The sequence below is a fragment of the Trichosurus vulpecula genome, chromosome 1 (assembly GCF_011100635.1).
Source record: "Trichosurus vulpecula isolate mTriVul1 chromosome 1, mTriVul1.pri, whole genome shotgun sequence".
NCBI classification, from domain to species: Eukaryota; Metazoa; Chordata; class Mammalia; order Diprotodontia; family Phalangeridae; genus Trichosurus; species Trichosurus vulpecula.
Genome location: NC_050573.1, coordinates 204,893,633 through 204,918,768, shown reverse-complemented (window position 1 = coordinate 204,918,768; position 25,136 = coordinate 204,893,633). Strand labels below are relative to the sequence as shown.

The 25,136-nt window shown below is 37.5% G+C and overlaps 1 protein-coding gene across 1 annotated transcript in view; it reads left to right on the top strand.

Annotated features, from left to right (window-relative positions):
• CNDP1 (carnosine dipeptidase 1) overlaps positions 1-25,136 on the top strand; it is a 91,297-nt gene that overhangs the window by 51,238 nt on the left and 14,923 nt on the right. Inside the window, exons 5-8 of the mRNA XM_036742970.1 lie at positions 3,282-3,444; positions 13,364-13,452; positions 18,472-18,669; positions 21,983-22,067. Coding sequence (XP_036598865.1) covers positions 3,282-3,444; positions 13,364-13,452; positions 18,472-18,669; positions 21,983-22,067 — 535 coding nt within the window. The remainder of the gene's footprint in view (positions 1-3,281; positions 3,445-13,363; positions 13,453-18,471; positions 18,670-21,982; positions 22,068-25,136) is intronic.

The window sequence follows — 25,136 nt, the reverse complement described above, 5'->3', positions numbered from 1 at the left end:
TTTCCCCCCCTCCCTTGAGAAGCAAGTATTTTGATATTGATGAAATATGTGAAGTCATGCAAAACATATTTCTACATTAGCCATATTACAAAAGAAAGCACAACCAAAAAAAAAACCCTAAGGAGAAAAAAAAGTATGCTTCAATCTACATTCAGATTTCATCCCTTCTCTCTCTCTGGAGGTGGATAGCATTTTTCATCATGAGTCCTCTGGATTTGTCTTGGATCATTTTATTGATCAGAGTGGCTAAGCCTTTCACAGTTAACCATCCTTATGATATCATTGTTACTGTGTAAAATATTCTCTTGATTCTGCTCAATTCACTTTGCATGAATTCATATAAATCTTCCCAGGCTTTTCTGAAAGCATCCCCCTTGTCATTTCTTATAGCACAGTAGTATTCCATCACAATCGTATGCCACACCTGGTTCAGCTGTTCATGGGCATTGACTCAATTTCTGATTCTTTGCCACTACAAAAAGAGCTGCTATAAATATTTTTGTACAAATTGGTCCTCTTCCATTTTCTTTTATCCCTTTGAGATATAGATCTAGTAGTGGTATTGCTGGGTCAAAGGGTATGTAAAGTTTTGTAGCTCTTTGGGCAGAGTTCTAAATTGTTCTCCAGAATGGTTGGATTAATTCACAACTCCATGAACGGCACATCAGTGTCCCTGCTTTTCCACAGCCCCTCCAGCATTTGTTACTTTCCTTTTCTGTTGTGGTAACTAATCTGATAGGTGTGAGATGGTATCTCAGAGTTGTATTGATTTGCATTTCACTGATCAGTAGTGATTTAGAACATTTTTTTCAGATGACTATTAATAGCTTTGATTCTTTCTGAACTGCTTGTTCATGTCCTTTGACCATTTATCAATTGGGGAATGGCTCTTATTTTTATAAATTTAGCTCAATTGCCTATCTGTTTAAGAAATCAGTCCTTTATCAGAGAAACTTGCTATAAAATTTTCCCCCAGTTTCCTGAAAAAAATTATTTTTAATAAGGTTTTTCCATAACCTCTCATGAAAAGGGTCAGTTATATAATATACATTTTTTTCTCTCTTATTTTTTTCAATTAAATGTAAAATTTTTTTAATATTCATTTTAAAAAATTTTTGAGTTCCAAAACCTGGAAAAAGTTGTATGAACTCATGCTGAGTGAAATGAGCAGAACCAGAACATTGTACACAATAATAGTGACATTGTGCGATGACTGACCGTGATAGACTTGGCTCTTCTTAGCAATGCTAGGATCTGAGACAACTTCAAAAGACTCATGATGGAAAATGCTGTCCACATCCAGAGAAGGAACTTGGGAGTCTGAATGCAAATGGAAGCATACTATTAGCTCTCCTCTTCTTTTGTTGTTTTGTTTTGTTTCTTCTTTCTTGTGATTCCTCCCATTAGTTCTAATTCATCTTTACATCATGACTAATGTAAAAATATGTTTAATATGAATGCATAAGTACAGCCTATATCAGATTACATGCCACCTTGGGGAGGAAAGGGTAGGAGAGAAAATTCAAAACTCAAAATCTTATGGAAGTGAATGTTGAAAACTAAAAATAAATAAATAAATAAATAAATTATACATTTTTTGGGTTCCAAATTCTCTCCTTCACTCTTGCCTTGCCACTCCAGAAAGCAAGCAATTTGACACAGATTATACATATTCAGTCATGCAAAATATATTTCCATATTAGATATGTTGCAAAAGAAAAGACAGACAAAAAGACAAAGTAAACAAGAAAAATAAACTAAAAAAAGTATGCTTCAATCTACATTCAAACTCCATTAGTTTGTTCTCTGGAGGTGGGTAGCATTTTTCATCACAAGTCCTCAGGAATTGTCTTGGATGATTGTATTACTGAGAAGAGTTCTAAGTCATGCACAGTTGATCATCCTTAAATACTGCCGCTACTGTGTACAATGTTCTCCTGGTTCTGCTCACTTCATTTTGCGTGAGTCCATATAAATCTCAGATTTTTCTGAAAGCATCCTTCTCATCATTTCTTAGCACAATAGTATTCCACCACAATCATATACCGCAACTTGTTTAGCCATTCCCCAATTGATGGGCGTCTCCTCAATTTCCAATTCCTTGCCATCACAAAAAGAACTGCTAGAAATATTTTTGTACAAATAGATCTTTTACTTTTTTCTTTTATCTCTTTGAGATACACACCTAGTAGTGGTATTGCTGGATCAAAGGGTATGCACAGTTTCATAGCCCTTTGTTCCTCGTTTCACATTGCTCTCCAGAATGGTTGGACCAGTTCACAACTCCATCAATCATGCATTAGTTTCCCAATTTTTCCACATCCCCTCCAACATTTATCATTTTTCTTTTCTGTCATATTAGCTAATCTGATAGGTATGAGGTGGTACCTTAGAGTTGTTTTGATTTGCATTTCTCTAATCAATAGTGATTTAGAACATTTTTTCAGATGACTATTGATAGCTTTGATGTCTTCTGAAAATTGCCTGTTCCTATCCTTTGACCATTTTTCAACTGGGATATGACTCATATTCTTATAAATTTGACTCAGTTCTCTATATATTTGACAAATGAGGCTTTTATCAGAGAAACTTGCTGTAAAAATTTTATTCCAGATTCCTGGAAAACAATTTATTTTTAATAAGGTTTTCCCATAACTTTCCATGGAGACAATCAGTCATATATATACATTTTAGAGACAGAAAAACTAGGCAAGCATAATGGTATATTCCTGTAATCCCAGCTACCATAGGGTGGCAGACCCTCTTGAGCTTTGGAACTTTGGGCTTCAATGAGCTATTCCAACCAATGTCTGTCTAAATTCAGCATTAATATGGTAAACCTCCAACACCAGGAAGAGAGGAGATAGGAGAAGGGGGGAAGCCCTGGATTTACTAAAGAAGGATGAACTGGCCCAGGTCAGAAATGGAATAGGACAAAACTCTTATTCTTATCAGGTGTGGTACTAGCCTGGGTAGGACAGAGAAACCTCATCTTAATATTAAAATTAAAGAAAATAAATAGAAAAATCAAGATATAAAGAAATAATCATTGGCTACACAATGAATCAAATTACATGAGGCTCCCAATCCTACATTTCTAGCTTCTCCAGAAGACTAATACTATTTTTCCCTTCTTTTTATAATTATGCTTCATTTATTTATTTATTTTAGCATTTAGAAAGAAAAAATTTTGTGTTCCAAATTCTGTCCTTTCTCCACCCATTGAGAAGGCAAGCTATATGACAAGACTTGTTTTAATGTGTTCACTTGTATTCCTGCAGCTATCTGATGGGCAGAACCTTCCAATACCTCCCATTCTTCTAGCTGAACTTGGTAATGACCCGAAGAAACCCACAGTGTGTTTTTATGGTCACTTGGATGTCCAGCCTGCCAAAAAAGAGGACGGGTGGCATACAGACCCTTTCACCCTGGTAGAAGTCGATGGTTAGTACTTTGTTCATTTTTGTTTCTTTGGCATAATTATACTTCTAAAGCTAATTAGTTGTTTATATAATTTAAAGTATTCTTCAATTTTGTTGACATTATCATTAAAATCTCTCATTATCTTACTGGCTTCTTTCCAGTGCATTGGTCACTATCCCAAAATCATCTACTTGGAAATATCTCAGAAATATTTGATGAGACTTCATGTAAGATGGTAGAACAGGAGCCACCTGTGCCTAAACCACCTCAAGGAATTAGAAACATTCCCCAACCTTCTCTATATTCCAACAAAAAAAAAGGAGAAAAAGAATGCAAAAACAAATTTGTAAAAAATTACTAGGGTAGTAGAGTAGTAGCAGCCTTTTATATAGCAGTTTAAATTTTGCAAATCACTTTACATACATTATCTCAGTTGGCATTGACAATGACTGTGCAAGATCAATGCATGTATGACTATTCCCATTTAAAGATGAAACAGACTGATAGAGGTTGAGTGAATTGCCCAAGGTCACACAACTATTGTATCAGAGATTGGATTGAAATCCAGGTCACTCCTGAATGCAGTTCCAATGCTCTTTTTACTACATCATGCTGCCTCAGGAAGAGAAATATTATTGTTACCACTACCGCTTGTAAGGCCACAATGTCTTACTGTCCTGGAGTTCTTGAGCCTGTACAGAAACTTACATCTCCAGTTATTGATGTGCAGCCTCCTTTGGCATGCCAAATGGAGCCATTTATAATCTATCATCTCTCCAGCTTTTTGAGATGCGAGTCATGAATTGCTAAGGCCTTTTCCTTCTCCTTCTACTGCAACACATACTGACCAGCATCAGTTAAACACACACTCACAATGGATGCTACTCACCTGCAGACTCCAGAAAGCAACACATACACACACACACACACACACACACACACACACACACACACATACACACACCCACCACCACCACTACCACCACTACCATCACCACTACCATCAGAAGCCAGGACATCATTCTAATTTCCCAATCCCAACACTCAGCCTGAGCTGAGGAGAGTCTCCAAGTCTTTAGTTCCTTTTCCAGGTGGGGTCCCAGAACCAGATTGATCCAGGCCTCTGGAAGACATCTGGTACCTTACTAGAATAGTGAGTATTGTCTCGGGCTTTCTTTCTAGAATATCAGACTTGATAAGAGGGATATCCCCTGACCTCCTTATTTTCTATGCTTGTCCAAAGCCTGAAGAAAACTTGGACTTTTTGCCTTATTTGAACCAATAAATAACAAAAATAACAAGCCTACACATATATATATGATTGTTGTGTTTGAAAGTCAAATTTTCTATTCAGCTCTGGTCTTTTCACTGAGAAAGCTTGAAAGTCCTCTATTTTCTTGAAAATCCATATTTTGCCTTGGAGCATGATACTTAGTTTTGCTGGGTAGGTGATTCTTGGTTTTAATCCTAGCTCCACATGTGTGTGTCTATGTATGTATATATGTAGGTATACACACACACACACACAAGCAAAGGGCACAGGGTGAGTTGAATATGAAGGAATGATATCTAAAAAAATAAAATCAATTTAAGGGATTAGAGAGGAATATATCGAGAGAGGGAGAAAGGGAGAGATAGAATGGGGTAAATTATCTCCCATAAAAGTGGCAAGAAAAAGTGGTTCTGTAGGAAGGGAAGAGGGGGCAGGTGAGGGGGAATGAGTAAATCTTGCTCTCATTGGATATGACCTGAGGAGGGAATACCATACACACTCAATTAGGTATCTTACCCCACAGGAAAGAAGGAGGAAGAAGATAAAAAGGGGGGGATGATGGAAGGGAAGGCAGACGGGGGGAGGAGGTAATCAAAAACAAACACTTTTGAAAAGGGACAGGGTCAAGGGAGAAATTCAATAAAGGGGGATAGGTTAAGGAAGGAGCAAAACATAGTTAATCTTTCACAACATGAGTATGGTGGAAGGGTTTTACTTAATGATACTCATGTGGCCTGTGTTGAATTGCTTGCCTTCTTAGGGAGGGTGGGTGGGGAGGGAAGAGGGGAGAGAATTTGGAACTCAAAGTTTTAAATACAGACGTTCAAAAACAACAACAACAACAACAAAGTTTTTGCATGCAACTCGGAAATAAGATACACAGGCAATGGGGCATAGAAATTTATCTTGCCCTACAAGAGAAGAAGGGAAAGGGGGATGGGAGGGGAGTGGGGTGACAGATGGGAGGGCTGACTGGGGAATGGGGCAACCAGAATATACGCCATCTTGGAGTGGGGGGAGGGTAGAAATGGGGAAAAAATTTGTAATTCAAACTTTTGTGAAAATCAATGCTGAAATAAATGAATAAATAAATGAATAAATGAAATAAATGAATAAATAAATTTAAAAAAAGAAAAAAGATAAATAAATAAGTAAAAGAAAAAAACAACAAGTCTATAATATAAAAGAGATGAAAAAGCAACTAACTGAAAAAAACAGGAGCAAGTAACAGTTCCAAAAGAAAAAGTAAGAAGTGAAAGAAGTCAGCCATTTGGGTTCACAGATACCAAAATTTAAAAATAGCTACTACATTCCAAAACCTAATTAGAGAAAACTTTCCAGAGTGGAGAAGAGGGAGCAACACTGATAGTATAAACAATACAGAGGATCCCCGCTTGAAGAAATCCTAATTAAAATTCCCTAGGGCATATTATTGTTAACCTACAAAATTACAAAGACAAAGGAAAAATTCCCTAAGAATTGAAAAAGAAAAGAGAAATTATACTTTTAAAATACAAATTAGAGCAATATCAGACGTTTAAAAAAAATAGGACAAATGTTGAAGACACACAAAAATATACAAAAATATTTTTAAAGCAATAGGATTGTGTCCAGAGGGCCAATGATGAAGAATGCTACTTACCTCCGGACAGAAAATAGATGAACTCAAAATGTAGAAAGAAACATTTTTTAACATGGCCATGTAACCATATGTTGTGCTTGACTATGCATATTTGTTGCAAGGGTTTTTTTGCCTTTTCAGCTGGAGGAAGGTATAAGGCAGAGTAAATAAGTCCACATTATAGGGGAAAATATTCAAAAATAAGACTGTCCTTTAAAATCACATACTCTAAACATGACTATTTTTTAAAAAGCAACCAAAAAGCTAGTATTATATCATGGATCATAGCACATAGCTAAAGTCTAAAAAATGGACAATTTAAAGGCAATAGATTATTATCTACAAAAATACGAATTGCCAAAATTGACATAATAGAAACTTAATTATCCAAATCAATCAACGACAGAGGAAGAAATAAGATCCCATCAAAGAATTATACCACAAACAATAATACATGGCCAAGATGATTTACAGGCCAATTCTTTCAAACTTTTCAAGAGCAAATAATCCCTACATTACATAGATTACATTATATTTTTAAAATTTATTTAATATATTTAGTTTTCAGCATTGATTTTCACAAAAGTTTGAATTACAAATTTTTTCCCCATTTCTACCCTCCTTCCACTCCAAGATGGTGTATATTCTGGTTGCCCCGTTCCCCAGTCAGCCCTCCCATCTGTCACCCCACTCCCCTCCCATCCCCCTTTCCCTTCTTCTCTTGTAGGGCAAGATAAATTTCTATGCCCCATTGCCTGTGTATCTTATTTCCGAGTTGCATGCAAAAACTTTTTTGTTGTTGTTGTTGTTTTTGAACGTCTGTATTTAAAACTTTGAGTTCCAAATTCTCTCCCCTCTTCCCTCCCCACCCACCCTCCCTAAGAAGGCAAGCAATTCAACATAGGCCGCATGCGTATCATTATGCAAAACCCAGATTAACTATGTTTTGCTCCTTCCTTAACCTATCCCCCATTATTGAATTTTCTCCCTTGACCCTGTCCCTTTTCAAAAGTGTTTGTTTTTGATTACCTCCTCCCCCCGTCTGCCCTCCCTTCTATCATCCCCCCTTTTTTATCTTCTTCCTCCTTCTTTCCTGTGGGGTAAGATACCTAATTGAGTGTGTATGGTATTCCCTCCTTAGGTCAAATCCAATGAGAGCAAGATTTACTCATTCCCCCTCACCTGCCCCCTCTTCCCTTCCTACAGAACCGCTTTTTCTTGCCACTTTTATGCAAGATAATTTACCCCATTCTATCTCTCCCTTTCTCCCTCTCTCAATATATTCCTCTCTTATCCCTTAAATTGATTTTATTTTTTTAGATATCATCCCTTCAAATTCAACTCACCCTGTGCCCTTTGTGTGTGTGTGTGTGTGTGTGTGTGTATACCTATATATATACATACATAGACACACATATGTATATATATGTATACACACATATATATATGCATATTCCTTTCAGCTACTATGATATTGAGGTCTCATGAATCATACACATCATCTTTCCATGTAGGAATGTAAACAAAACAGTTCAACTTTAGTAAGTCCCTTATGATTTCTCTTTCTTGTTTACCTTTTCATGCTTCTCTTGATTGTTGTGTTTGAAAGTCATATTTTGTATTCAGCTCTGGTCTTTTCACTGAGAAAGCTTGAAAGTCCTCTATTTTCTTGAAAATCCATATTTTGCCTTGGAGCATGATACTCAGTTTTGCTGGGTAGGTGATTCTTGGTTTTTTATCCTAGCTCCATTGACCTCTGGAATATCGTATTCGAAGCCCTTTGGTCCCTTAATGTGGAAGCTGCCAGAACCTGTGTTATCCTGATTGTTTTTCCACAATATTCAAACTGTTTCTTTCTGGCTACTTCCAGTATTTTCTCCTTGACCTGGGAGCTCTGGAATTTGGTGACAATGTTCCTAGGAGTTTTCTTTTTGGGATCTTTTTGAGGAGGCAATCTGTGGATTCTTTCAATTTCTATTTTACCCTCTGGCTCTAGAATATCAGGGCAATTCTCCTTGATAATTTCTTGAAAGATGACATCTAGGCTCTTTTTTTGATCATGGCTTTCAGGTAGTCCAATAATTTTTAAATTATCTCTCCTGGATCTATTTTCCAGGTCAGTGGTTTTCCCAATGAGATATTTGACATCGTCTTCCATTTTTTCATTCCTTCGGTTCTGTTTTATAATATCTTGATTTCTCATCAAGTCACTAGCTTCCACTTGCTCCAATCTCATTTTTAAGGTAGTATTTTCTTCAGTGGTCTTTTGGACCTCCTTTTTTATTTGGCTAATTCTGCCTTTCAAGGCATTCTTCTTCTCATTGGCTTTTTGGAGCTCTTTTGCCATTTGAGTTAGTCTATTTTTTAAAGTGTTGTTTTCTTCAATATTTTTTCAGTATTTTTTTGGGTCTCCTTTAGCAAGTCATTGACTTGTTTTTCATGGTTTTCTTGCATCCTTCTCATTTCTTGTCCCAATTTTTCCTCTACTTCTCTAACTTGCTTTTCCAACTGCTTTTTGAGGTCTTCCATGGCCTGAGACCAGTTCATGTTTTTCTTGGACGCTTTTGGTGTAGGCTCTTGCACTTTGTTGACTTCTTCAGGCTGTATGTTTTGGTTTTCTTTGTCACCAAAGAAAGATTCCAAAGTCTGAGACTGAATCTGGGTGTGTTTTTGCTGCCTGGCCATGTTCGCAGCCAACTTACTTGACCCTTGAGTTTTTTGTTGGGGTATGACTGCCAGAGTTATTTCTATATAGCCAGCTCTGCCACCCTAGCACTCCTCCTTCCTCAAGAACCACCAACTCGGACCTGATGCAAATCTTCAGCAGGCTCTTCACTCCTGCTCTGATCCGCCACTTAATTCCTCCCACCAGGTGGGCCTGGGGCCAGAAGCAACTGCAGCTATAGTTCTGTAGCTGCACCTCCCCTGCTGCCCCTGGGGCAGTGGCCGAACCTCAGCTTTTCCCACTAACCTTCTCTGTTGTCTTTGGTGTTTGTGGGTTGAGAAGTCTGGTAACTGCCACAGCTCACTGATTCAGGGTGCTAGGGCCTGTTCTGCCCGGCTCCTGGTCTGGCTGGTCCTGCTGCCTCCCACGCTGAGCTCCGCTCCTCTCCACTCCGTGTGCGATAGACCTCATCCAGTGACCATCCAGGCTGTCCTGGGCTGGATCCCTGCTTCCCTCTGCTATTCTGTGGGTTCTGCAGTTCTAGAATTTGTTCAGAGCCATTTTTATAGGTTTTTGGAGGGACATGGTGGGGAGCTCACGTAAGTCCCTGCTTTCCAGCCGCCATCTTGGCTCCACCCCCAGAAGAAGGAATCATTCTTCATAGATTACATTATTTACAAATGCAGAGAATGCTGGGATACTACCCAATACCTTTTATGAAGGAAATATGATGTTGATCTAAAAACCTGGTAAAGATAACAATAGAAAATAAAAATCATGACCTAATTTCCCTAATGCATATAGGTGCAGAAATGCCAAATAAAATATCAACATAAATATAGCAATATATTTTTAAAATTATACATCATGACAAAACAGGGTTTATGTAAAGCATATAAGCCTGGCTCATCATCAAAAAAACTATCACATAATGCAACATGTAAACAAAACCACTTTAAAACCTTTTACAGTTATATTAATAGCATTTGCTCATAACAAAAATAATAAAACATGTAAAATAGAGGGATTTGGGGCAGCTAGGTGGTACAGTGAGTAGAGCCCTGGAGTCAAGAGGACCTGAGTTCAAATCTGACCTCAGACACTTGATACATGTACTAGCTGTGTGACCTTGGGCAAGTCACTTAACCCCAATTGCCCTGCCAACAAACAAAAACAAAAAAGGAGGGATTTTTCCTCAACATAGTAAAAGTATCTACCTTAAGCCAAGAGTTGACATAACATACAATGAAAAAACAGAAGCATTCTCGCCAAAAAAGGTACAAAACAAGGATGCCCATTATCATGATTTTCATTTGACATGTTTTTGGAAATTCCAGTCATTTCAATAAGACAAAGAAAATATTGGAAAGGAATTACTCAAAATATCATTATTTACAGGTAGCATTGGTTTATGTGGAAAATCCAACTGTCTGAATCAGAAAATTAATGATAGCAATACACGAACTCAACAATGTCACAGAATTCCAGATCAACCCAGGAAAATCATTGGAATTTTTATTTGCCAGCACGAAAAATAAAGAAATACATGACCTATAAAAGGAAAACAATAAAGCTACAATATTGGAAATAAAGGAATACCTAAATAATTGGAGGTTGGTGTTTAGAATGGGTCACATTAATATAGTAAAGATGACCACAATCCCCAAATTCACTTACAAGTTTAATACCATACCAACCAAAAGAGCAAAGTGCTTATTTATAGAAATAGATGAAAATAAAATTAAATGTATATAGAAAAACAAGTAGGCAACAAAATCAAAAGGAGGACTAGAAAAAAAAGGTAATAATGGTACTTATATACTCCCAGACTTTAAAACATATAAACCAGTTCTCAAAACTATCCAGAACCAGACAAAAAAAGATCAGTACAACAGTTTATAGACACCAGATATCTAACGAAATATACATAGAATACTAAAGTTCGATAAACCTACAGGAGACGAAAACTGATGAAATGGTTCATTATTAATAAATGGACTTGGAAAAATTGCTTAGCAGTTTGGTGAAAATGGATTTAGACCCATATCTCATGGTATATACCACACTCAATTCTAGCTGGATAATAGACTTAAGCATACAAAGAGAAACTATTAAAAAGATAGAAGAAAGGGGCATTTATCAAAATTGTGAAGGGGAAATGTCAGAGGGACTTATTAGGATAAGATAAATGTGTTTGATTACATTAAAACAAAAATTTTCTGTACAACAAAAATAATACAAATAAAAATAAAAGTAACAGATTGGAAAAATACTTATGGCTAATATGACATATAAAAACTTTATATCTAAAATATATAAGCAACTATTAAAATTTTCATAGGTCCAATAAATGGTCAAAGGCTATAAAAGGGCAATTTTAAAAAGAAGAAACATAAATTGTTAATAATCAGTGGAAAAATGCTCAACTTTAATAATTAAAAGGAATACAAATTAAAACAACTTTGAGATAACACCTCAAATTGGCAAAAATAATTAAAACATCAAAACTCAGGGCCTAGTGTGGTTGTTAAAAAAAACTGGTACACTCATTAATTGTTGAAAGAACTTGAAACTAGTAGAATCTTTTCAGAAGATACTCTAGCAGTACATAGTAAAAGTAACAAAAATAAATATACCCTTTGACTCATTAATCCTAGTGTTCAGACGATATATCCTAAGAGTATTGTCAAAAAGGAAAAGAAGCTATTATATTAAAGATTTTTATAGTAGTGTTATTTGTAAATTACAAAAAAAAAAAAAAAAATCCTGGAAGGAGAAAAAATAACCTAAACGTTTAATAATACAAGAATAGTTAAATAAATTGTTACACTCATGTAAAAGAATGTTATAATAAAATTCACATTAAAAAATATAAGGAATATAAAGAAATGTGCAAAGATCTTTTGAAAATAATCAGATCCAGAAAAACAGACAACTTACTACAACCACAAAAGGGATCAAGAAAAATGGACAAGAGTGAATGAATCCTGGTGGAAACTGCAAAAGGAGTAACTGAAAAATGTTGATATTGTATGCATTGAAATTCATTTATTTAAATGCAAATAGTTGCAAAGCAGGATTAATTGGTTGTATTGATGTTTCATATTAAGTTATATAGGAATAGGACCTGGACCTGTGATTTCATTGTTATAGGGAACTCTCGGCTTACAGAACTCTCTCTACTAATCCAGGTCAGCACCTTCTCAGCAAGTTACAGTCTTACAGTTGACTAGAGCCCTGAGGGGCAGCTAGGTGGTGCAGTGGATAGAGTGAGCTGAACTCAGGAAGACCTGAGTTCAAATCCAGCCTGAGACACTTACTAGTTGTGTGACCCTGGGCAAGTCACTTAACCATGTTTGCCTCAGTTTTCTCATCTGTAAAATGAGCTAGAGAGGGAAATGGCAAACCACTTCAGTATCTTTGCCAAGAAAACCACAAATAGCGTCACAGAGTTAGATATGACTGAACAACAACAATAAAATACCGAAGAGTTTGTGACTTGCTCAGGGTCACACAGCCAGTATGTATCAGAGGTAGGACCCAGGTCTTCCTGGATTCATGCCCAAGTCTCTATCTTCTATGCCACACCGCCTCTTGAATTGTAGAATTCATTAAAGAAAGAGAAATATTTGACTTTTTCCCATAATTTACAAAAAATGATGCGGTTCCACCCCACCCCCCCAAAGGAATCTAATCCTTGTTATTTATACCTTCACGTATGTAAAATAAATTTTATTGATGACTTTTGCCTTTATTAGATATTTTAGCAAATAAAATGAATACAAATGCTATTTCACCTCCAGCCTATCCTCTCCCCTCATCAGATCATTTGGTTTACTACTACTGATTTTCTTTCAGTTGCTAAAGAGACCATGAGCTCTTTAACTGCTGGATATATTAACTTACCAGTAAGAGGACTTTTCAATTGATGGTGAAAATGTTTTCCTGTTTAAAAATACCAAACTAATAACTCATATTTTATGAAGATGGAAGAAAAAAAACAAATTGTAACAAACCATTGAGAAAGACTAGGACATTTTTCATTCATTCTTCATCTAGTTGCAAGTTTTCAAAATGACAGATTACATGACATTCAGTGGCAAATATGTAGATCTCTTCCAATAAACAGTGGTCAAGGGGTCAACCTGTTACCAAGTCACTGAGATATATATTGTCTTAAATTGGTCAACCGTCAGGTGAATATGAAATTTGTGCTTATTAAATGTACTTTGCAATTTCAGAACAAGATTTTTGCAAGGCCAGAATGAAAATGTGCTATTAACAAAATCATTCATCATGTTAAATTTGTTTTGAACTTCTTAAACTTGGCAGAAGTTTAAAAAACTATTCTAACCTTTTCTCCCCTTTTTCTCACTTAAAGGAAAGCTTTATGGACGAGGAGCAACAGACAACAAAGGACCTGTTTTAGCTTGGATTAATGCAGTGGGTGCCTTCAGAGCCCTAAACCAAGTATGTCAGCAATGGTTTATGGTATTGAATTTAAAAAGATAACTATGAGTAGAAAATGGTCATTAACCTCATGGAAATAATACATTCAGTCACAATAGATAACTGGAAAGTATCTCTGAATAGATAAAATTAAGTTGAAGAATTTTTTAAAGTCACACTTAAGTGCGATACTTCTTAAGTAGGACTGTGTTTTATTAATCCTCAGATATATAGATATATGATATGTGTGTATGTGTATATATAAATATATATGTGAATAAATATGTGAAAATATGCCTCTATAGGAGCATATCTATCATTTCAGTCCATTAGGGAGCATTTTTTAGTAGTCTCTAGTTTATTGGGCATAGGGTAGGTGGTTTCAGTCTTTTTTTCAGTCATGTCTACCTCTTCATGACCCCATCTGAGGTTTTCTTGACAGAGAGACCAGGGTGGTTTGCTCTTTCCTTTTCCAGTTCATTTTATAGATGAGGCAAACAGGGTTAAGCGACCTGCCCAGAGTTACATAACTAGTAAGTGTCTGAGGCCAGAGCCTGATACTCTATTCACTGTGCTACCTAGCTGCCCAGGGCTAAGTGGTATTCAGTAATTAAAGAACCTGAAATTTCATTGCCGTAGGTATACGCTTGACTTGTAACTACCCAATAACTTAGCAGACAATCTTTGAGAGATAACTATGACTGAAAAATTAATCATCCTGAATATAACTTGGTGATGAATCTCTCTGACTTCACTAGATGGGTCCTTGGATCATAGAACTGTAATGGGGCACTGGGCAGTACTCACCTTTTTACCTTGGTAGGACATGTAAGAACCTGTTTTGTAGTGGTATAGCCTTAAAGACCCCAGGGTCAGTACCTCCACACCACAATAAGACACTGAAGTAGAAATTTATAGGAAGACATTCCAGTGTAATTGAATCATAAAATAAAAAAATATAATATTGCTTCATAGGCATCTACCAATGCCTCCCAGAATAAAGACAGTTCTTCTCAGACTGACTACATGTCCATAGATTCTAGATACAGTGTTTGAATCTTGTGTTGATTGGTAATTCAGTCTAAGAAATTCAACAAACATTCTGCTAAGTACTGAAGGAGAGACACAATTTAGATTAGACAAGACCTTTGCCCTCAATCATTTACAGTCTGTGGGATCAGAGCATCATAGATTTAGGGCTGGAAGGGACCTTAGATGTCATCTAATCCAACCTCTCATTCACTGTTAAAGAAACAGGTCTAGAGAGGTCAAGGGGCTTGACAAGTACCAGGATTTGAACCCAAGTCCTCTGACTCCTAACTCAGCACCCTTCCAGTGTACCATGCTGTCTCTCATAAGAGGATACACAGATAATGAGACACAACAGTTATAGTTGATATCTTTATATTATTTGTATATTATTGTATTATGTAAGTAATGCTGTTTGTGGTGATTGTAACCAGCAGAAATAGCCATTTAAAATCTTTAAACATTATGCCATTTGTTTTAGAGTAAAATGGATCAGGAACAGCCAACGCTTGTAGGAATCTGCTGCTTCAGCTTAATTATTCTTCTTTCTTTGCCCAATACTTATCTTTCTCTCTACTCCAATTCACATACACTAAAGGAGATGTGAACTGGAACCAAGGCAAGCTTGACATCAGGCAAGCTCTGGGTTTAATTTCTGCCTCTGATACTTATAAGCTAAGTGATATGAGTCAGCTAGGTGATGCCATGGATAAAGTCTTGGCCCTGAGTCAGGAAGACATGAGTTCAAATCTATCCTCAGACACTAACCTGCTTGTGTGACCCTGGGCATGTAATTGAATGTCTGCCTCAGTTTCCTCATCTGTCAAATGGGAATAGTAATAACACCTATCTCCTAGAGTTGTTGTGAGGATCAACCGAAATAATAATTGTAAAGCACTTAGCACCATGCCTGGCATACAGCAGACACTTAATAAATGCTAGTTGTTTTTAATAATATTTTTTACTGTTATGCCTTGGTCAGCTTTGCAAAACTGTAAGTTGTAGAAAAAGTTCTGGGCTGTATTATTAGATGAAGTTCCTCCCTAGAAGTTCCCTAGTCTGATGAACTAACAGTTGTGGGTGTGGGTTGTTTTTTTTTTTAATGTAATACAGAATGGAATTCTCTGGTATTAAAAATATGTGCATTTATAAAACATAATATTTTAAAATGTGCATTGTTATACTCCATCCCTCTTCTTCCTGTCTCTGCCTATCTTGTTTATTTATCTGTTTGGAAGAAGCAGAGAATAACAAAATCATAGAATGTTAGAACAGCAAGGAATTATCCATCTAGTTCAGATCCCTCATTTTACAGATGAGAAAACTGACTTTCAAACCCAAGAGAAACCCAAGCTAAATTGGGTCTGAAGCCTAGGATAACACCCAAGATTATGGGTACTTCTAGCTCTTGTCAGAGGTTCCAGTGGAGTCCATATTGCCAGGACTCTTCCAGTGTTGATTAGAACCCTCAGGGTCGTCCTAGCAGGAAAGATGCCATGCCCTGCCTATATTCTCCTTCACTCTGGGCCCAGACCCCATAGGTCCACTGTGGTCTAGCATCCCTAAGATGAGCCTGAGAACTACCATGTAATTCAGTTTCCCATGGCCAGAACATACCCTTTGACCACAGGACCCTTATTCAGCTCACAGTAAACTTGGCAAGCATCCATGAACACTTACACCTGCAGGTCTGGTCTGGTCCAGAAGGACTGGTGTTCTGTCCTTTTCAAATGACAGGATTATTGTTTTATATAAAACCTGAAAAGCACTACAAGCATTCAAAAATATATGGACTTCCTCTATGCCAGCCCACATCATAAATCATAAAGGAAAAATGCAGAAAGCACCTCAGATTTTTAGCAGTCTGAATATCCTTTTGTGTGTACATTAAAAATGCTTTCATGTAAAAAGCCCTGTGAATTCTCACATCTCACAAACCCTGGTTGCCAAAAAAAGCTTGGTGGGTGCCAATGACTTCCCAGCAAGTAGTTATTAACCAAGTGCTGCTATAGTGAGCTCTCATATCATTAAGGTTTCAGTACTCTCAAAAGATTTGCTAAAACATATAGAAGTACAATGGGTTATAGTTTCATAAATCATTATACCTACATTGCCCTTATCTAACTAAATGAATAAAGTTAACTTATTTCCTGATACAGCCCTTATTTTTCCTTTTTAAAGATTCACTAATGTAAGAGATTCTTCTCATCATTAGTACTAATTAGTGTGATTCTGCTATACTAAGCTTACACTTGGCCTTACTTCTATTTCTTTCTCTACCCAGTGCTTTCTGTTCTGGGAAAGGGTTTGAACCTTATTATCTCCTCATGAGGTTCACAAAGACCTAAAGTTATAAGTTACAAAGATACCAAAAGATCAAAGGCGAAAAAGGGGGAAAACATGTTGTAAAAATTTAAAAGGCACTCTTCCATGCTCAAACATTAGCTAGAGAAGAAGTCAAATTCCATTTTTTCCACAAGATCAAAGTCCTTTGAGAAAATTAAAAAGGAGATTGAAATGATAGTTGAAAAGTAACAGATACTTGAAAGAGAAATTATCCTAAGGCTCAAGTATTAGAAAATCTTCTGAAGGAAGATGTGTTAGTTTATGATTCAGAGCATAGTGAGGTTTTTGTTTCTACTAAAGAGACGGAGAGGAAAATAAAAACTACAAAGCCCATGATTGAGTCAGGAAAGAAAGGGGATATTGTCTCAAAGATGGACTGACCTAGGATTGAACCTTTCCTTTTAGAAGGGAAAATGAAATGTCAGTATTTGAGGATCCAGTGGAATTGTTTCTGACTAGGGCATTCTTTATGATTCTCTCCCCACTATCCTAAGAGAAAAGGGATAAACTCTCCACATACTGCTCACCCTACTCCCTGTGCCTAGATTCCCCTCACACCTTGTTCATTCCTACCTTTCCTTTGAAGCTCAACTCCAATGCTACCTTCTCCATGATACTCCTGTACACTATTATTAGAATTGAATAGTCGGAAGGGTCCTCAGGTATCAGTCCAATCCACACATGAAAGGAATCCCCACTATAATAGACCTGAGAAGTGGTTGGATCTTATATACCACTAAGTTTTGCCACTTCCTAATGCACATATCATCAAATGTTATATACTGTATTCTAGTGCCTTCTTCCCCAAATAGATTATGAGCTAGCTCCTTGAGAACCTGTCTTAGCTTACAGTTTGTAACTTCTCCTGTTTCTAGCACATATCATACATAGATATGGAAGTGCTGAAGTGATAAATGAGTGAAGAATATGATCTTTCATATTAGAGCATTAAGCTATTATAATGCACTATACTACATGACATACAACAAGATTTAACTTCAAATGTCCCTATATTCAAGGAAATTTGCTATATAAGATGAAACACATTTGTGAGAACAAGCTATTGAGAACATATGTGCACATTTCATTTGAGTTTCCCCAATTGATAGAGAGAGTCTCAGCACCTGGGAGACTTGGATTCCAGTCCTACTTCTGATAGGTACCTGGCAAATTACCTAAGCTGTCAGTGTTCTGAGCAGCTCTCTAAGATGAGCAGGTACAGAGAAGGCGCCAGCTTGCACAGGTAGAGGAAATTCTTCACTAGGACCCCCTTATAACCATGAAGTCACTGGTCCAATCCCTAGGCCAATCTATTCATTTAATGAAAGGCAGCATGGCCACAGAGCAGAGAGTCATCCTCTGAGTTAAGAAGGCTTAAATTCAGGTCCCAGTCTGGCATACACTGGCTATGGGACCCTGGACAAGATCCCCTAACCTTTCAGAGCCCTAAGCAATTCTCTAAAGCTATAAATTTCAGAACAGTTGCCCGTCTGCATTAATAGAGGGAATTTTCTTACCAAGAGTGACTACACCAATGAAATCACAGCTCTAGGCCATTAAAAAAATTAATATAGAAGCCTGAGACATAAGCAAATAATTCCTGATTTTTGAAAGGTTAAGTAGGTATATAATTAGTTATTAAAATGTTTTGTTTTTTAAATTTAGGATATCCCAGTGAATATTAAATTCATCATTGAAGGAATGGAAGAAGCAGGTTCAATTTCATTAGATGAGCTGGTCAGAAGAGAAAAAGACCGTTTCTTCTCCAGTGTTGACTATATTGTCATCTCAGACAACTTGTGGATTAGCAAGAAGCCGGCACTCACCTATGGAACCCGAGGAAACATATACTTCACTGTGGAGGTACGGAGAAAACTGTCAGGAAGCTGAGAGAGAAATATCTCGTTGCGAAAGGGTGAAAGGAAAACAAACTGATACTTTTACTCTAGAGCAAGTGTGGTTATGAACTGATTGGGGGCGGCTAGGTGGCTCAGTGAATAGAGCACCGGCCCTGGCGTCAGGAGGACCTGAGTTCAAATTCGGCCTCAGACACTTGACACTTACTAGCTGTGTGAGCTCAGGCAAGTCATTTAACCCCAATTGCCCTGCCCTCCCACCTCTGAAAAAAAAAAGGAAAGAAAAAACTGATTAAATGACCTGACTGGCTCAGAATTACTAGTACAGGGTTATATACAAATATTTAATGAAATCTTACATAAACTATATATGTATGCATACACACACAGACACACACACATACATATATACATGGTCTCTGAAAGATCTAAGGTAGTCTACTATTTTGCCAACTGTGATTGTCAAGATTTAGTTTCAAAAAGCATTTATCATGTACCTATTGTATACACCATGATAGGCACTAGGCACACATACAAAGACAAAAAGAAAACAGCCTACATGGAGCTTACAGCCTATCAAAGGAAAACGAACACACACATGTACAAATACAAAATATATGCAAAATATGAAGTCACTAGTGTGAACAGGTAACATCACCTCCCCAAATATGTTGCTGAGGAGAGCATCCATTGACCCAGACATCATTATTCCTAGGGATTCTTGCATATCCTAAATTCTGAATTAAGCTAAACCAGAGAGCAAGAGACCCTAAGGGCAATATTTCCTAAGTGGTACTGTTAATGACTGCCATTTCAATAGCATCACATCACTGATTGTGGAAGTAACTGAGGTTTTTTTACTCTGAAGAAGAATGTATTGTTCTAAACTGTCAAGTACTGAATCCTATTAATCCAATTCCCATCTCATTAATTAAAATATGTGAAATGTAATAAAACATAATCAGAATTTACTATTTTCTCTTTGAATTAAAAAAATTATTCCTCTGACAAAATCAGAAACTTTCATGCAGATAAATTAGACTGTGACTTGAGAGCAGGGACTAGGGTTTTTTGGGGGGGGGTGGTGGTGGCTATCCTTAGTGCTTAACACAGTGAGTGGCACTTAGCAGGTGCTTAATAAATGCTTGTCCACTTGACTATAACCTCTTCTTAAAGAGTTTATGAACTGCAAGTGAAGAATATTGCATAATCTAGGCGCAGTTAGGTAGCAAAGTAGATAGAGCACTGGGCCTGGAGTCAGAAAGACCTGAATTCAAATCCAGCCTCATACACTTACTAGTTGTGTGATCCTGGGCAAGTTACTTAACCCCAATTACCTCAAAAAAATTGCATAATCTATCTGATGCCACTCCACTGATGGTTTGATTTGCTTCTCTCTTTCTTTGTTCCAGGGAAGAATTCTATGGGATGGGGAGTTTAGAGTAGTTATTGGGAAGTGATAGTGTTATATAAGATAAAAAACACCACCACCATCAAAAGACAACACTGTACTGGTCATCTGAGTCCGGGGAATGATTTAAGGTCCTTCTCCACTAAATAGGAGTTTTCTCAGAATATTTTGATACCAGAGAGACGTTAAAGCTTTTGTCCTGTTGTGGCTCAACCATCAGGTCCTCTAGAGGACCTAGAGGTCAGCCCCTTCACTCCTTTTTTTATTCATTAATCTGCTGCAGGACTGGCTATGTTACTTTACCTCTCCAAACACTGTTAGGCCATTGTCTCTCTTCTTAACACTTTCTGATTGATTCCTCTAAAGGAGGGTATGCCTCCATCAACTACATGATCTAAAAGTTCATTTCCTATGATATGCCAATAGATGGAAATAGAAACATATGTTTTAACTTCCTCCAAGAAAGCCTGAGAGAGCAATTTAAAGAAAAAATCTGAGCAAGGATGAGCAAGGCCCAGAAGAGCCACACAAATGCTCAAGGAATTCAGAATCATTGTTGGGTGAGGTTTGTCTGATAAGTTGTTTTAGGCTGTTACTAAACTGTAAATTCCAAGAGATCAGGGATTGTATCTCTCCAAGTAAAGAAGGTTCTTGGACAAGGGGATGAACCTGATGAAAGCGATATTTTAAGAAGATTAATCAGGCAGTGCTATGAAGGGTGAAGTGGAGAAGAAAAAGACCAATTAAGACCTTGAGGTAACTTAGGCATGAAGTTAGGTATGGTGATGGCCATAGGAATGGAGAGGAAAGAATGGATCCAAGAGACATTAAAAGAAAAAGTCTATAGGACTTCAATTCAAAAAACACCTATTAAACATAAATTGTTTGTAAAGCACAAAAGGTGTTTTGACATTTTGATAAAACACTATTCTTGCTTCCATGAAGCTTATAGCTAGTAGGAGAATATAACACATACTCAAATAACTATAATACAAAATAATTTGAGATGTGGAAAAGTGAAGTTTTGGGTGGTGTTCCAGCGAAGAAATGCTGTTACTGACTAAAGAACTGGGGAAGATTTAAGTTGGGCTTTAAAGGATGGTAGGTAGGAATCAACAAGAAGGCAAGCTGGGAAGAAGGAGCATTCTTGGCATAGGGAACAGCATCAGCAAAGACCCAGAAGGCATATGCTGGCAGAATTTGAATTTCATTTAATAGACAATTAGAGTCCTTTGTGTGGTTTTGAGTAAAAGTAAGAGCTCTGCATATGGAAGATTATTTTGGCATCAGTGTGGAAGGCGGATGAGAAGTGACAGAGCATAAAGGTTGGAGAACTAGATGGGAGGCTATTATAGTAGTTCAGCCAGGTAGTAATGTGAGGTTTGACTGGTAGAGCACTCAGGAGAAATAAAGAAGAGGTGGCTATGATACATGTTGCAGCGGTAGAATCACTCAGCTAGATTTATTAGCTTATTGGGTGTTAGAGGAGGGGAAGAGGAAGATCATCTGTATTCAAATACCAAAGTTTCAAACATGGGAGCCTGGATGGCTACTAGCGCTACTAATAGAAATAGTGAACTCGGAAGAAAGAATTGGCTCAAAGCCAATAATTGGCAGGGATGGAACTCAGATATTCAGATCCCAAATCCAGTGTTCTTTCCTCTACACCCATAGTGGAATCATAGGAATAGAAGCCAGATTCTAGGGAATTGAGGAAAGAGTAGATGGTGATGAAATAGAGGAATTGGGTATAGTTTATTCATAATGTTTGGTCATAAGTCATACAGCTTCAGAAAGCAAGTATGGGTGTTGTTGCTTGAGCTCTGTGTTAGTGTTAAAGCAGTAAAAAAGAAAAGAAAAGAGAAGAAACAAACAAAAAACAGTAAGTCACTTGCCTCTTTTCTTTCAGGTGAAATGCAGGGATCAAGATTTTCATTCAGGAACTTTTGGTGGCATCCTCAATGAGCCCATGTCTGATTTGATGTCCCTTCTTGGTAACGCTTTATTTCGTTTCATTTATCAGTCATCATTTAAGCATAAATGAATTCTCTAAAATTCAACTTGATTTTAATCTTTAAGCACTGCATGACCCCAAAACCTGCACAGTTTTGAGGGAAGGCAGAATAGATGAGAGACAAGGGAAAGCATTGACCTTAATCCTCCTACATGTGGTCCCAGGCTAAGTAACCCCAATTGTGTCACTCAGGCTTTAGTCAAATCTATCTTCCTTTCCTCCCAGACTCCTCTTCCTTGAACTTTGTATTCTTTAAAAGAAGTTGGGAAACCACAGGTCAGACTTGGATGGCAATAGAATGGGCCATCAAGAGATCTGAAAGACCAAAAGAATTATTGATTTAGAGTTGTAAAGGATATTCTGGACCCCTCATTTTACAGAAAACCAAGATTCAGAGAGGTTAAGTGATTTGTCCAAGGAAACACAGGTTATAAGTTGCAAGGTATTGAGGGTTGAAGGTAGGGAAATGGCCTGATTTTCAGAAAAAAAAAAGGGAAGAAAGCAGTTTGAAAACCCTAAGCCAGTGAACTTCACCTCAATTCCTTGAAAAATTCTAGTACATATCATTAAAAACATAGCTAGTGAACATTTAGAAAGTAAAGAGCAAGTATAGCTTCATCAAGAATGGGTGATAGACTCACCTTGTTTCCTTTTCTTAACGGGTGTACTAAGCTGGTACATAGGGAGAATGTTCCAGAGAGCACTTACCTAGGGTTTTTAGCAGAGCATTGGATAAAAGTATCTCATGCTATTGTTATGGAGAAGATGGAAAGATACAGACTAGATGATCACCATTTGGTTAGATGGATTTAGAACTGGTTGAATGGCTGGACTCAGTTATTTTTAGTGGTTTAAAGTCAGCTTGGCAGAGAGTTTCCAGTAGATGCCTCAGGCACCTGTGCTTGTCCCTGGGCCACTAATATTGATTTGGATAAAGGCACAGATGGCATTCTCATTAAATTTGCAGATGACACAGAGCTTGAAGGGATAGCTAAGAAACTTGGTGTCATGGTCAAGATCTAAAAAGATCTTGATAGTTGAGTATTGGACTGAACTAAAATGACTTTCAATGGGGATAAAGTCATTGCCTTACACTTGGGTTCAAACAATCGGTCTCACAAGTAGAGAATGGGGGAGGTATGTTTAGTTAAGTAGTTGGTCTGAAAAAGATCTGGAGGTCAACATGATTCAGCAGTGTGATACGGCAACCAAAAAATCTGTGCTACATTCAGGAAGACAGCTTCTAAGAATGAGGGGGTGATAGTCATTCTATACTCTGGCCTAGTCAGGTCACATCTGGCATATTATATTCAATTTTGGGGGCCATAGTTTATGGCACAGTGGATAGAGTACTAGGCCTGAGGTCAGGAAGACATCTTCCTGAATTCAAATGTGGCCTCAGACTCTTACTATCTGTGTGACTGTGGGCAAGTCCCTTAACCCTGTTTGCCTCAGTTTCCTCATCTGTAAAATGAGCTAGAGATGGAAATGGCAAACCACTCCAGTATCTTTATGAAGAAAACCCTAAAGGGGGTCACAAAGAGTCAGACACAATTGAAACAACTGAACAACACCATAGTTTAGGAAGCACATTGATCAGTTGGAAAGTATAGAAGACCTTGAGTCCATAAGGATTGGTTGAAAAAAAAACAACTGGGGATATTTAATTTAGAGAAAAGAAGACTAAAGGTAGGGAGGAGCAGAATACATGATAACTGTTTTCAAGTATTTCAAAGGTCATCATGTGGAAGAGGGATTAGCCTTGTTCTGTTTGGTTCCAAAGGCCAGAACCTGGATTCATGAGTAGAAATGGAAAGTGACAAATCTAGGTTTGACATCAGGAAAAAAAGATTCCTAACACTTCAAGCTGTCCAGGAGTGGAAGAGGATGTCTCAGGACATGAGGGGTTCTTCACAGACTGGATAACCATTTGTCAAGTATGTTACAGCAGCATCCCTTTCAGGTGTTCGTTGAACTAGGTGGTTGCTGAGGTCCCTTCCAACACTTAGATTTTATAATCTTTGAATGAGCAGAATTAAGACTTAAGCCCAGCTCCCCTCACTCCAGTTCTAGCATTTTTTCCACTATAACATGCAGCAGCCTATTGTTAACTCCTCTAATATAGGTACTCCCAATCCACTTGGCCAATGTTGCCACTACAGTGATTCCAGAGACTTAGAAAGTAGGATTTCCCAAGATTCTAGCCCCTGCATTTGCAACCTGAACAGAACGGTGATTACTAACAAACGGAAGATATCACTACTACTGATCACCATGACTTATATAGCCAGCTCTCTGTGAAATGGGTTTCAATGATGGTACAGAGGATGTTTTTCAGGTTTGTTTTAAATAGCACCAAACTTCACCGTGGCTCTAATGAGTTCCTTGGAACTCCCTATTCCAGGTGTAGTATTAATGTGTTTTTTTGAAGCCTGATATCAATGCTTTAACATCCTTATAGCCTCCTTTGAATGCTTTGAAAATTATTCTTTAGTTGTGGTGCCTTCCCACCCACCCGCCACCTATCCACCCTCCCCCTACCCCATAGAAGAGAATGTTCATGTCCTGAGATGTGAGCGCTGCAGAAGTGATGCAAAGGAAAAAGCATGAAGTGAACCGCTTGTTGTTACACAGGCAGTAAGTGGAAGGGCAAGGTTTCAAACCTGTGTCCTCTGACTACAAATCCCATATCCTTTTCTCCATCCTACACTGTATCCAATTACAAAAGGTTATCTTGAATTAAAAGACCTGAATTCTGGGGCTGGTTGCAGTACTTAATAGTTGTGTGATCCTGGGCAAGTCACTTCCAGTCAGTGTTCTCATCTATACAATGGGTATAATAATAAATACCTTCCCTGCTTCCTTTACAGGGCTGCTATGTTGATGTCAAATGAGATAATGTGTGTGTTTGTGTGTGTGTGTGTGTGTGTGTGTGTGTGTGTGTGCATGCTATAAAATAACGTGCAAACGTAAGCCATTATTATTTTATAGCAACCTTTTAATTCTTCTAAAATCTGACTCCCTGACAAAATTCCCTGCACTTTTCAGT